This window comes from Podarcis muralis, chromosome 1, assembly GCF_964188315.1.
Source record: "Podarcis muralis chromosome 1, rPodMur119.hap1.1, whole genome shotgun sequence".
Taxonomy (NCBI): Eukaryota; Metazoa; Chordata; class Lepidosauria; order Squamata; family Lacertidae; genus Podarcis; species Podarcis muralis.
The window spans coordinates 99102861-99117992 of NC_135655.1; the positions used below are offsets into that span (position 1 = coordinate 99102861).

Sequence of the window (15132 nt, forward strand, 5' to 3'; positions counted from 1 at the left end):
AATTAGTTGGCACCACTGTGCCAAGTCCCAGGAATGAACCCGCATGCTTGGTTGGCTCCCTAGTGGTGTGGCAGAATAGAGAGAAAGCTTCTTCCCTCTGGTACATTCCTAGGCAGTCTTTGCCATCACCACCTTCTCCATCCTCCCTCCAGTATAGCACAGCTCAGCAAATATAGTGAAATTTGAAACACCTAAAATTTGAATAGCTAGATGATGAAAGTGACTTTAACTGAGAGAATGATTTTTGGAGGTAGGGAGGACAAACTGATTCTGTTGATATTCTGCTAAATCTAAGAACTACAGCCTGCTCTGTCAGAGAGAGTACAATCCCATCCAGGGCAGATAATTTCTTGGGCACAGGAACCAGTCACGCACGGAGCCTCTGACTTGCCAGGATTCAAACTCAGTTTATTTTCCTTCATTCAGTCCACCAAATTCTTTCTGCATTTGTTTTACAATTCTACTTGTTAATTCTGACTCTTGTGTTCTTGCAAGTTTTAATTAATAACTATTTTACTTGGAGTTTTTATACAAGTGGGCCTGTCTATTCATTTCAGAAGAAGAAACCCATTTCCACTTGTGCATCCTTTTTATGTAGCTAGAACCTCCCCTTCCTCCTCTCAAGGACGTAAGAGGCATACAACCAAATGTTGCCACAATGATGTGGGAACTGATTCTCCGTGGTACACCTCAGTGACTCTCCAGTAACATCTATATTGAGGAACTATGGGAAGAGTGCTAATCCTTCTCATATAAATGTTACCTGATCCCTTGGAGGACAATGTCGCCTTGGAAAGTCACTAGGTCATTGTCCATACTCACATGGTTCCTCAATACAAATATTACCCAAGAAGATATATAAAACAAGACCACGGGTCAATTTCTACCATACTGTTGCACTTATGTATGAATTGGGCCATGGAAGCCTTTGTTGACAATAGTCCTCTGTATATGCACAGAAACTTCATGCCAGCAAGATAAAATTCTTCTACGGGTCTAACTGCCAAACCTCAGATCTAGATTGCAGTTGTCACCATCCTCCTATGAATTCTTTGCTTTCAGGTAGATGTTCAAGGCCTCAGAATGTGAACTGTATGAGAGAGACCTCAGAATTAACTATTTAACAGATGTTTATTTGTATAAAAAACAAATAAATATCAAACTAAGTTTTTGGATCAGTCCTGTATGGTTTATGGTGTGAATTTATTTGTTTTTACGGAGAACCTTTCAAATAGGAGCTCTCATCACCTGAACATTTTCCTAATCTAGGAAATTCATCTGCCCTCTCTACTGGCCTCCACCCATTTAGCTGACATATCCCAACTGCTCCTTCCTTCCCCAGCGTCCTGCCCTCCAATAGATTCCCCTTCCCTCTTACCATAACATCCCATCCTCCAGGCAATTCTTCCTTCTATCCAGTCATGCTCCAGAACACAGACCTTCTTTAAAGAAATGCCCCACTGCTCTCAGTAAGACTTCTGAATAATTTTTCATACCGACTTCATAATTTTTTTCCTTGCCATTATGTAAAATATTCAAGCACACAGATAACATCTATAGAGATATTGCACGGCATAGTCACATAGATGCATTAACTGCATGAAATATGAACAAGTATAAAGCAATAAAAGCATGTCATTTTATCCTTTCCCTTGCCCCTATACAGAGTCCTTGAATTCTTCTGCCTTATTTCTGTGCTCGTTTATGTTCAGGGCTATTGCTCCCTCAACCTTTCTTCAGCTAGAAAGGTGCAGGAACAGTACAGCTAAAAAAACAACACCCCCAAACAAATGATGGATATTTACTGAGGCAGAAAAGATAGCAAATGCTGTAAGGACATTTCATGTTCAGTAATCTCATGCCATCCATCTGCGGAAGGAATGAAACGATAACCTGAATCCTCCTAGAAGGATTGTGCTGAAGACATTTGAACACATGCTCATCAATGCAAAACACACGTGTCTATCTGTGGTGCAGTTTTGACGTAATGTTTCCAACCTCTGAGGCTTGGTCATGTGTCAAAGGTTCAAAGAAAAGGACTGTGGGAAGAGAGCATGTAATTCTATGGCTCACTGCCTCCTAACTGTTACATCTGTGTCAGCCAGAGTTGCAATTTCTGGTTGTTGCCTGTTTCCATTGGAATAAACTACTTCGGCAAGAGGGGGAAATGACCAAAATTGGGATCTGTTTCAGAGAAACTAATCTGAAGCTTGGATGGTAAACAGGAGCCATCTCCAATTCACATTTTAGCCAGAGGAAAATAACTTCCTTCCTTGTACGTATCCTGGCAAGAACAGTGTGCATATGTAAGGTACAGAGTGAGAAGGGGAACAGGCCAGATGTTTGCTATAATCTTGGTGCCATGGGGTGGGAGAAGGCTGGATGATTTATGTGAACATGATCAAAAAATCCTTGCATTGCTTTATGGAGCAAGAACCTGATTCTGAGTGGAGCAACAATCTGTTTATTGAGGAACAGTTCTTTGGGTGATCCATTTTTTTCTTTTGCATTCAGTACTGAAAATATGGTCCAACATACACAAATCTATGCATTAGTACCTATAGCCTGTGCTTCCAAAAATTTCAGGAGCTCATGAAGAACGTGTGTTATGTAGCATATGCGTTGCCCAACATGTTCCAAAATCTCAGCTGTTCATAAAAATGCAGAGTATGCTCCTGATACTGTAGCATACGTTTTTGTATTTATATTCCAAAATTTGGCTTACATATAATGAAAACAAACAATATTATATATGAATCTTTTATGGACTGTTTGCATATTTTAATTAAAAAGTGTATTTTAAACTTAATAACTTATTTTATGGCAATAGATAACCTTATATAAAATTGTGCAGCAGCGTAATAAAATGCCTGCATCTCTAAGCCAGGCCTGAATAACTGAAGTGACCCACTGTAGTCGAATGCAGCACACAGGTCCAGTGTTGTAGCCTGCTAGTAGGCTGACAAACTTCTTGTTTTGGCAGTCCAGGGGAGAAAAAGCCAAGGAATTTATCAAATAGGTTTATTGAGGCTTTGGAGAACCACCACACAGGGCTGGTGGCTCTGTCTAAGGTCGTAAACTGTGCAGACCTGGATTCAAATATAAGCAGAGGTGAGGTAGTAGTCCAACCAATGTGGCGTTAATTTCTGTATCCTTCTTGTTTCATGGTCTCTGGGCAGTCTCAAGCCCTATATTCTGCACCTGCTCAGACCAAAGTTCAGAATCTTCTAGACCACTATGAGAAATTTCATATGGTGGCTTGTAGCTACCCACTGTTGGATCCTAGGGCAAGTGTTTCTACCAGTGGGTCTTGCTAAGATACATGGCTGCTAGCTGCTGCTAAAGGATGCCTTTTGCTGGTCCCGGCCCTTCAGTGATACGTTTTATTGCAACATTTCTGTTTTCATTTCTGTTCATTTTTTAAGACTTTGTAGCAAGCCCTTCAACACTTAGCTGGGGAGCACAGCTCATCTAGGTCTAAGCTGCATTTGTGAACATATATTAAAACAATTGGGTGGGAACTAGTTTCTTTGGCAGTATGCCAGTGTAGGGAAACCCGAAAGCACAAATAAGAATTTAGCACATGTTTGTTCTTTATTGCAGGTAATCAAAGAAGGGTGTCTTCTAAAAGCTAAAATTGCAGATGGAGGCAAGAAGCAAAGGTATGAGGCAATAACCAAAACTTACAGTATAAGCAAAAGTGTTAGAAAGCTCATTATCTCTTGAAGGGGTAGCTATAAGAGCCTGACCTGCAGACTAAGCTCAAAGTATCATAGTAATTTCATAAGGTGACATCATACGGTACACAGAATTCATGGGTCTTTCTTCTGTATTATAAATTAGGAAGGGTAGTATATGTCTATGTTATTAATCTGCAGCAAATACATAGTTTAAGAACATTGGGGTTCGATTATGGTAAAAGTTTCACAAAATAATGTATTTTATCTATTGGGTGCCTTTTTTGTTTTTAAAGTGACTTCAGTGGAAGCAGAAACAAGATACCGATTCATTATCTTTAATTGTAGCAATTTTTTATTATTATTTTTTGCCCTGGGAACTTGCTAGATTTTCATTTTCTTAAGTTTTAACCCTCCCAATGTTCTTCTTGTTGTTTTTTTAAAAAAAGCCCCAAAACAGAGTCCTTTAAAAAGAAAAGAATTAAACTGGGGAATCTTTTAGAAATAAGTGCATCCTGCTGTGTTTTCATAATAGGTGCTGTATTAGCAAGCTGCAGTTCTTGTGCCACTTCTGCCCTCAGCCTCAGGCAGAGGACTTGAAACTGGCAGTGGCAAGCACATGGATCACTCTGCCCAGACCGTAATTTGAGGGGAAGGGAAATCGTTGCTTTTCAAACTGGAGGTGGAAATGTCATTAGTAATTAGTGATTATTGAGTGTAGAAAATATATTGGGATTCAGAGGCTGGATTAGCAGATTTTTGAGGCAACTTCAACTCAAAAATTCTGTGTCTGGAATCTGGATTGTCACGGCTGTATTTCTTCATAGTGACTGTGGTAATTTACAGCTGATTTCACTGTATTTACTTTCTGAGGCTGTACAGTCTTATGGACATAGTTTTCACTTGGAGAATGGAGTGCATGAGGCAGGTAGCTGTCTCTCTGAAGTGTTAAGTTTTCCGTAGAACACCATTTTCATGTCAGGAAATCCTTTCGAACAACCAACTCTGTAGGAAAAACTGAAGTAGTATTGTTCTGTGAGAAGACTGTAGTACCAGAGTAAGTGAACATTTAAATTGGTTTCTATAGTCACTAAACTCCTGGGTTCTCACTTGGGTCGAATAACCTTTTTCTAATGAAGGAGTAGCCACCATTGTCCTCTCCAACTCCCATCTTCAACCACTGACTGTACAGACTGGGGCTGGTGGGTCCAAAATTGGCACTGTATTGAGTGCCCCTGTTCTAATCAAATGACTGCTCCACCATTTTATTTATTAATTGCATGTATTTTTCCTTGCCCTTTGTACAAGTAAAGCTTAGGGTGGGAACTTATCCTTCTCCCCCCCCCCCCAACAAGGGCCTCAAGGGATAAGTCCCTTATCGAGGGATAAGGAAGGGGAGTCACTCAGTGCAATTCATGTGGCTGAGAGGAGCTTGAACCTAGTCAAGCAACTCAGCCCACATGAATCTTAACTCAAGCCTTCATCCTATTCCAAGAATCTTTAGGGCAGCCCGATGAAAGTGAGGGAGCACGCCTGCTGAAATTCTCGTTTCCACACAACTATTAAAGGTGTATGAGCCCTTTTCCTTATTTGGATCTGGCCCCTCTGTGAAGAAGTGAAGCATGTCTGCAAAATTAAATGTTGCCTAAATCTGCTTATGCTATTTTGAGAATGCTTTTGCCATTTATACAAAATAAAATGTGTGTGGAATCTATTAGTAACTGTTCATACCCAGTACAGGAAAACAATGCCTGATCTTCCTGCTCCTGTGGTTAAAAATTGGGGGGGGGGGCAGAAATTGAGGTGTCATAATTTTTGTTATAAACCTAGAATTACCTACTTAAACTTAAGTCCCTGCTTCTTTAAGAACATATAGCAATCAATGCAAACTGTGTTGGTCTTATAGTGTGCTGCCATCAGGTGTCCATTTGCCAGAATGCAAATACAGTGGTCACAAGGAGAGAGCTGTAGAAGTTCATTGCTTTTAGTTTACAAAAAGCCGCTTGAAGTTTGGCATTATGTTTTATGCAGCCGTGTAGTTCATATTTATCTTTTTGCATGAAAACAGTTTACAGGTGTTTTACATCTGAGAGTTGCAGGGGTTTTCTCTCTCTCTTGCATCATTTTGATGCAGCATTCTATCTGATTTTGTCTCCTTTTAATCTGTTGCTAAACTGTCACTTTGGGGCCACCAGACAAACCTCAACATGGTGTCATTCTTTAAAATGTATTTAATCCATTTTGTTAGGTTAACTTTTATTTCAAAAAAAAACCTTTACTGGCAATCCAAAGATTGTTGCGGTTGCACCATCTGTCCAGCTCTATATTACCTTTTGCTGAACTGATTTTTTCTAAGACAGAAAAAAACCACCCCTGACTCTATATGGAATTGTATGTATATTTCACAATGCTAAAGACATGTATTTCTACATAAATGTTAGCAATACTAGAGTATGCTGTCCTTTGCATGTGATAGTTCCATTTTTTCTTTTTAACCCAGGGCAAGGGGAAATTTACTCCTCTGGATGTTATTTTACTACAACTCTCATCATTTGATACCACCGGCCATGCTGACTGGGGCTGATGGAAGTTGGAGTCTAATAACATTTGGAAGGTCCCAAGCTACCCTCTGCCTTAGAATCCCTCTTTTTCTTAACAAAGACAAACCTCAAAGCTGGTGCTACTGATTCAGTTCACCTTAGCCTAGGGTACAATGCACTTCTGGGATGCCAGTCCACCCAGTGAATACCAATGCTCTGGAACCTTTTGCATAGAACACTATTTTGTACCGCCCCACCTCTGTGAATATGTACTTTAAAAAAAATATCTAAGGAAATGTTTGCTTTTTATGTGCCAGTATTTCAGAAAACAAGAGGAAGTAATGCTAATGAAACTCGTATATTACAGACAGAAATCAAAATGTAGGAAGTATGCCATATCCATATGTGGTAAACACTGTGCCACAGTCCATTCTTTAGTTAGGAATAGAAGTTCAGGCTAATGTAATCCTGGCATTCATTACTTTAATATATTACTGAACTGGACTACAGAAACCCACTGCAGTAATACATGAACTAGATCTTAAACACATCTAATTTCTGGTGTCTGTTTCTGCCTTCCCACTTTGCAAAGTGGCTTCTACAGTGGTACCTTGGGTTACATACGCTTCAGATTACAAACTCCACTAACCCAGAAATAGTACCTCGGGTTAAGAACTTTGCTTCAGGATGAGAACAGAAATCGTACTCTGGCGGCGCGGCAGAATGGGAGCCCCCATTAGCTAAAGTGGTGCTTCAGGTTAAGAACAGTTTCAGGTTAAGAACAGACCTCCAGAACGAATTAAGTACTTAACCCGAGATACCACTGTACAGGATAGGATCTACATATTTAGCATGCATTAATCCTATTTAAATGATGGACTAGAAGTAAAATACCTGGAGTGGCAGTACTGATTGTCCCAAATTTCTCAGACTGTAGCTGAATGTTTCTATTCTGCTTTTCAGTCTAAAGAAGCAAACGAAAAAGTTGTCTCTGCTTACAAAATGATGACAAACCGTCATGGGCCTTGCTCTAGCAAAACATGAACCTTTGCATGGACTTCAGTGAAAGTGTTCTACTTATTATGCCAACTTGAGACACGAGAGAGACTACAACTGTAAATTCCCATACTTGGAAGTAAATTCAGTTTAATTATTTCCACTTGTAGTAAATGGCAATATTCAAGCAATAGCAGGACATCTACTGTGGCAGAATTGCAGAGCCACCCTCCTGACATCAGGGCTGCTGCTGCTGCTTACCTGGATGGGGTTGGGTTGGAGTGCTAGCCCATCTTTCCCCATGAAATATGAGGTGCTCCTGCCAGTACACCTGTGGTCCTGACCTTGCCACCTCCCAGCCCAGCAAGCCCACCATATGCACCACTACTGAAGCCAAGGCAGACTTAAATACGTTTGAGCCAATTGATTTCAGTGGTTTATGTCCGCTTAATTTTGTGCTGCATTGTGGCAAATCTTTGTAGTCAACAAGTTGCAAACGATGCAACATTATCATCTTTGAAATCCATTATAATTGCCTTCAAATGGTGAATTAAAGCACTTGAGCTCTAACATGGCTCACACAAGTCTGCAGATTGAATTTGATGGTAATTTCAAACAGGGCATCTTTCCCCATGAAATATGCGGTGATACGGCTGCATGAGACTACTGCTGTCCCAAATAAGCTACTGAACATTTAAATCAGACCTTACTATAAAGAGTTTAAGTCTGAGGTGACAGCTTTAGCAGAATTTCACTCATTACACAGAGGCAAACTTGGTTTGCCAACAAAAGAAGACTCACCAAGGAAGACTCTAAGTATGCATCTATTATATGCATGGGTTTTTTAAAATACATATCAGATGTTTATATATATATTCTTAAATGCTATATATCTTTAAAAAATGCAAAGCATTAAGTAGTCCTATAGAACTAGTTTCTTCAGCTCTTTTGATAGCTCATTATCCTCTTTCCTTTATTCTTCTACTTTGTTTCATCCTGATTTCCTGCCACTTGCTGTGCTGTGAATTGGTCTTGCAGTAGAGCAACCTAGAAAGCAGAGTTGTCATAATCAGACTACTGAACCAGACTTGTAAATATAACCAAGGATAAAGCTGTAGCTGTTTGGACACAGCATCCGAGCTACCAAACCATTGGGCTAAACCCATGCAGTTGCAATTCTGTCAATATTAGAAGAGATGTACTGAATACTGTTTTGAATTTGGGTAGTGTTCTTAAGTGCACGCCTGACTGCCCAGCTTGGAAAATCAAATAAGCTTTATTCTAGCAGATGACCGTTATATGTAAATAGTTTGGAACCCTGGGCTCAGTAGTGCTGCTTGTGGTGGGGTGAGCTGCAGGGGTTCACCAATCTAGTGGTCCTACTGTTGCAATCATTATCCCTAACCCACACCACTGGCCTGCCTTGCTCCAGCCCTCTCTAGGTAAGCAGTAGTAATGGTTTCTGGAGTCCGGCCCTGATGCATCACATGTGCTTGGCCTGCAAAAGTGAATCTGTCTTTATGTACAAAGTAATCTGTGTTTGCTTAATTGATCCTTTTTCAATAAAACTGTTGTTATTTCTCTAAAGGAAAAACTGGACGACTTCTTGGCTTGTTCTCACCGGTCAGAAAATAGAATTTTACAAGGAATCCAAGCAGGCAGCCGCGGCCAATCTGGTAAGCAGCTCACTTTCTTACGCCTTTTTCTTTTTCATAAATGTGGTTGAACATAAAGTTTGGCATCATAAAAGAGCACAGAACTATTAAGCCTTAGACCTCTAAGATCTGATGTAAGAAAATGACTCAATAAACTTTTAATCAGATGAGAGAGGAGGGGAAATAGAACTCAGCATATCTTTTATTAAGAGGTGCTTTTTGAAAATAATTGCAAAGTGAGACGGATGGTGAGTGGCTCTCCAGTAATGTGGAGGTAACACTTTAAATTAAGGTGCCAGTTATAAATGCTTTATTCTTATTTATGAAATGATCTCTAAATGCAACTACTTCCTCAAATAATGTATTATAAAGTATGTTATAAAATGCATTAGTAATAAATGCTTAACAGATGAGGCGATGAGAATCTGTTACAAAGGATGTTATAAGACGTAAATTGTATTAAACCCTGTGTATGCATCTTTAATACATGAATTTAAGTTGCTATTGAGCTTGCTGTAAAGTGACTTGCATATCATAAATAATAATAAAGTAGTTATAAATGGCACCTTAATATAGGGTGTTACCAAAGAGCAAAACACTGTAAGTTAGCAAAGTGATTTTTATCTTCATATAAATGTGACATATTCTACATCTGGCTAACATTTCCTGAATATTCCTTATGACTCTATCTAATATAGTTAATGCACCTCAAAGTAGAATTCAGTATACTTTTGGGGAGGAAAAGTTCCTTGAGGGGAGACCTTCGATTGTAGCCTTCAGATATGTGACAGATATGTTGTACAAATAATCACGGCATGTTTCCCTTCAGTGCTAGCTGCTGCTGAGATTGAGCCTCCTCTATTCTGGACTCCGGAAAAACAGAGAAATCCATAAATTAGTGACACTATAGACTGAACAGGGAAAGGTTTGACAGAGCCCTATTGTGATGGCTTCCCAAGGCTTGATCAAACCTGCCATACCGTATTGGTTTGATGGGTGACCAAAAAGGTGCACTATATGACAGGAGTCAGAAACAATAAATAAATTTAGATATGTTAGGTGATATGGAGTCCCCTGCTTGTTTCCTTGCTTTTTATTAGTTTGACCATTGGAACTGTGAGCCATAGGGAAGCTTGTCCTTCTCCTTCAATGGTTCATTATGGGAATGAAGGAGAAAATGTGTTGTATATCTCTTGCTGGTAATATGATAGGCTTTTATGCTGCAGTGATAACATAGTATGTTTCCATTTTCAAACAAAATGTGTATTAAGTGAAAATGGATTGGAACCTGAAGTTATACTGTCACACGTTTGTTCATAAGACTCACATTATATTCTTAAATAACACTTGCCATATTAATTGTGAATTTGCAGTTCCAGTACTCAGAATTCAAGATTGCTGCCTGGATCCTAAAATCCTTGGATTATTTAGATTGCACAGCAATCTAAATTATCACAATTTGTGATCATCAAGCTGATACACAGGCCACAGAGGTCCTGCATTATGGCATTCCAGTTGCTTAATTGTGCTCCTTTTGCAGTCCAAAACTGGGCTGCGTAGTTTATCTATTTTGGTTTTTTGAGTGCCAAAGTATGGCTGGAGGGGCAAAATGATCCTCAAAAGTCTTCTTTTATTTCTGCGTGTTTGTTCCCTGATTGGCAGCTACTTTGGTCCTGATGGAGTTGTTTGCAGATTGGAGACGTCTTCAGGAGATGATGGAGAAAAATGCTTTGTTTAGAGGAAGCAGTTTAAATCCAAGTGGGGAAATGTTCCATTCAAAGAAAGTGATTTGAATCTGAACTGGTTCCTCCAAACAGAGTACACCCCCGCCCTTTGCATAGATCTGTAGTAGTTCCAGCCACCTGTCACCATTGAGTTGCGGGAATGAGTGATTTGGCCTGTTGGCCAAATCCAATTCCCCACCCTGATTTAAAGTACCTCTAGTGGATACTCCAGTGGTTGTCTGATCATCATCAGCCACAGAGAAACAAAAAGGGCAGGAGCTTAAGGACAGATTGAGTTAGCCCCCAGGAACCTGAATCTGTGGCCCATACAGGCATTCTTTAGTAACTCAGCCTTTGCAAAGGAGTAGAGGAACTGCTGGTGGCTCTTAGGACCAACCCTTCATTTAGTATCTTCCAGATGACTGCTAGGACTGGCCGCTAATGCTGTGGTGGGATGCACACTAGCGATGCCAATGGAAGGTGGACCCAGGGTCTCAACTGAGACTGGCAGGCTCATCATTTCAAGAAGTAAGCTTTTCAGACAGTCTGATTTCATTCCTTGGTGAAAATAAAAGAAAGCCACAGCACATCATTCCTTTCAGAACAACAATTCAAGGGAATCTACCAGTTTCAGGTCTAAGTAGCAATGTTCCAAGTCAACTAAGTCTTAATCTAGATCTTCCAGAGGAGCATCTTCATCCCCAAAAGGCAACTAGCCCCACCCCAGCAACTGTTGCCAAAGTGATCAACTTCCTCAGTCACGTTGAAGACCCTTTTCAGGCTTCACAATGAAGTTGTTGTCCACCACCATGAATGCATGGGTCAGAAAGGCAGGTTCAAAAAAGTTTGTCAAGAGGCCAAGGAACAGGTTTAGGGCTTAACCAAAGTCCAGATGTAGGAAGAAACATGGACTGAAGCTGCAAACCTTCCTTTCCAATAGCACCTCCCTGTGGTACAACCCATTAAATCGGTACTTTTGGTATTTGGAGAAGTGGCTTCTTATGCACCACAAGCAGCCGCAAATGGAACATAAACTTGGGAAAGGGTCAGTCAATGCACAAATGTGCTAGGGCATGCAAATAGGCCAGTTTGGCTATTGTGGTTTTATTATTGTTATTATTTTCTAAGGGAATAGAAATGAAGGCAATGTTCAATCAACAGATAATAAAAAATGGTCAGATAATAGGATCCAGCCTTTGCCACAAAACAATGAACTCATTATATTATTTCATTAATGTCTAAATTATCCCATTGCTAAAGTACAGCTGCTCAGAACTCCCCCCCCCCCCTTCATGCCTAACAATCTGAAAAAAAGTTCTTTACCAAAAGGAGTCTATGGAGGCAAGCTTATTTGTTTCTGATGCAGCTAATGTGATGTTTGCAGCAAACCATTCATCCTACTGTAATTTTTGATAGGAGCAAAGGAAGCAAATGTACACATGTGATTTCATTAAAAATTATTTGTTTACTGATTTTACTTTCAAGTATTGTTTACTTTAGAGAACGGAAGAATTCAACCATTAATTAAATAACGTAATATTCATTCATTGTGGTATGAATTTAATAACACAGCAATCTTATTTTGGGCATGAAAATTATGCAATTTATTACAAAGATGGATATGTTCTTAAACCATAAATGTATTAATTCATTAATTCCTGATTATTAAGTACTGGGTTTAAATTGATCGTTTCTTTTAAAAATGAAACAAAAATATGAAACAAAATATTTCAGCGCAACAGTTCCATTTCAACAATATAGAGGGAGAAATAAAAGTGCATTCCAATAGACCTTCATACCCTTACATATATGCAGTTACATTTGGAAATAGCAAGAAGCAAAACTGGACTGAGTTAGTCATTACCAGTTTTTAAATAACAATGTCCTTACATATTTCGGAAGATATCCAAGTATGATAAAGCAACGTATAGACCAAGGTTGCTTCCAAATGGAGCCATAGTATTACAAACTGGTCATTGAATCAATTATTAAATTGAAACTCCGTAATCTGGCTGAAGTGTGTTGTCTGTCAGAACCTCGTGAGTACATTAGGACTATCTAGAATCATTTAAGCCCTGGCTTGTGATACCATTTGCACTGCCAGGTCCTAGCAGCTTGCTCTTTGAGGTTTCTTTATCATGCAGGGAACCTACCTAAGTATAAAAGGCTCCCTGCTGGAGAAGTTAAGCCCCCAATATGTGTGTGAGTGAGAGATACGGACATGCAGGAGGAGGCAGGTCCAATGGACTCATCCCTATTCTCCCCTTGTACAATTATAATCGAGGGCAGGGAGAAAGAAGAACTACTGAAAAGGGCTACATTTGACATTGTACGCGTGCAACTCCGCTAAACATCATAGATGTATAAAATAAAGTGGTGTGCATTGCGGACAGGCAGTGCCTCTGAAATGTGTATTGCAGACACATTGAATTTTGCCTTCCTTTCAAATGTGTATTCTTCAGTTTTTTTCATCAATTGCTCTGACTGTGGTATAAAAATACTCTACTACTGTGTACAGTATCCTTCAGATTCAGTTGTCAGCAACATTCTATAAGGGAAATGTCTTTTTAAACACATTTCCGTTTTGACATAAAATTCTAGTCCACTATACAGTATACATTTTTCTCCCGCCAGATAGTTTATTCAGAACAGAGGGTATCTTACCTCAGGTTATTAGCCCTTCTGCACACTAATTTACTGAGTGAAGATGCCTTCCAAATCCATATGCATGGAGAATAAGATTTCATTGTAACAGGCATTTGTAGCAATTTACAGGCACAGTCCCTTCCAATGGCTTTGATGTAACATAATTGGTCTGACTGAAGAACCCAAAGCAAGGACATTTGAGTGTTGGAGGGAGTTCTCATGATAGCTTTTACTCACGCTACTGGAAGAAGTGTGTAGGATTCCTATGAATTTCATAAAGCAGAGGAAAGACAAAAATGTTTTAGATGCTTTGGTTGTGTGTGTTCTTTTCAATACTGGCAAATTAAACCCGCCCCCCGCCCAGATGTCTCTCTTTAGTTTATACATTCATGATAACATTACGGTGATGCTCTGGGGCAGGTGAGGGTGTTTTAGTCTGTCCAGTCAGGTGATCATGGTAAAGAAAGGACAGTGAGAAGGATTCATAAGAGGCACAAAGACATTCTGGATTTTTTGGTCGGTTCAAGGAGCTGGGTAACAGGTGGAGGCATATATGTTAATTGTGTGGGAATGGAAAGGCTCAATCATGAATGATAGCAGGAAGGATGCAGAACTGTCAGTTACAATACAAAACAGCAACATCTCATTTTTCAAAGGGTACTTTGCACATCTGAGCTGCTTCTGCATGCAGTTTCCTTAGTCAACTTACACAGAGCTAGATCAGTCTTTCCCAGTCCTTCCTGGAGATGGTAGGGACTGAAACGGAGACCTTCTGCATGCAAAACATGAGCTCTGCTACCAAGCTATAGACCTTCCTCGATGTGAATTTCTGTTCACACAACTAAATTGGTGTGATCGCTTGTGGGCTGAACAGCACTGGACTTAATTTAGCTTCTGGTGGAAACATGTGATGGTTTCACCATGGAATGATTGGTCGTCCCCCCCCCCCATGAAAAAAAGAGTTTGCCACCACTTCAAGTGAAGTGGTGAAGGCTTCCTTCAGCAACCTCTGAAGGCATTCTACTCTAATTTGGGACTCAATGCCATACAGGAAAAGTGCTGCGTCACAATGTAGTGTATTTCTCAGAGACATCCTTGCAGGGCAGGGTACAAATATTTCCACCCCACAAAATACACTGTCCTTGGAAAGGGGGTAGAGAATTTCAGCCCAGCCTTACTTAATGGTTGTTTAATAATCATTTGATCAAAGGAGAGAGCTTTTGCTTATGCATTCCAGCAAAGTTGACAGATTTCAATGGAGATCCAAAGTTTATCCTTCTGCTGTTACAACTGTGATCCACCTACCTCATTGTGGTAACTAATGTGCTGTCCATTAACTTTAAAACACCAATTATTTTTTCTGTGTTATCGGTGTAAAGAAAGATTTGAAATAACCAGATTAGAGTTGTTCAATGGAAAATAGATTTTTAATTTCATGTAATACTAAGGCATCTGAAAAACAACAACAAAATTCCTAGGAGCCCTGTAACTTCCTTTCTTTTTATTCTAAAAAAGCATGATGCTTAATGTTTTTAATTAAGGGTCTCTGAAGGAACTCACAGCAAATGACTTAAACAGAGGGGGAAAGACAAAACTTTCAAACATCAAACAGCAGTACACAAATAAGATTTTATATAAATGATATTATTTACATATGTGTCAAAATATAATAACACAGAGCACCGCCTTCCACAAATTCTATCAGAAAGGTTGTGCCTTTCTGATGCTTGGTTGCTATGCTGGTTGGAGGGGAAATGGCCTCTTTCTGTTCACCTCGGCTGGACAGCAGCTTCCTCAAAAGGGTTGGCACTCAGGAACTGAAACTTACGGCCCTTTCTAACATAAAAACAAAGAACAAACCATCAGCAAACAAGGAACTCATAGTGCTAGGGAA

At 39.7% G+C, this 15132-nt stretch overlaps 1 protein-coding gene across 8 annotated transcripts in view; it reads left to right on the forward strand.

Annotated features, from left to right (window-relative positions):
- Positions 1–15132, forward strand: part of ARHGAP15 (Rho GTPase activating protein 15) — a 380707-nt gene that overhangs the window by 41420 nt on the left and 324155 nt on the right. For all 8 annotated transcript variants that reach the window (XM_028745310.2, XM_028745307.2, XM_077935836.1 and 5 more), the window contains 2 exons: positions 3604–3662; positions 8802–8889. In XM_028745310.2, coding sequence (XP_028601143.2) covers positions 3604–3662; positions 8802–8889 — 147 coding nt within the window. The remainder of the gene's footprint in view (positions 1–3603; positions 3663–8801; positions 8890–15132) is intronic.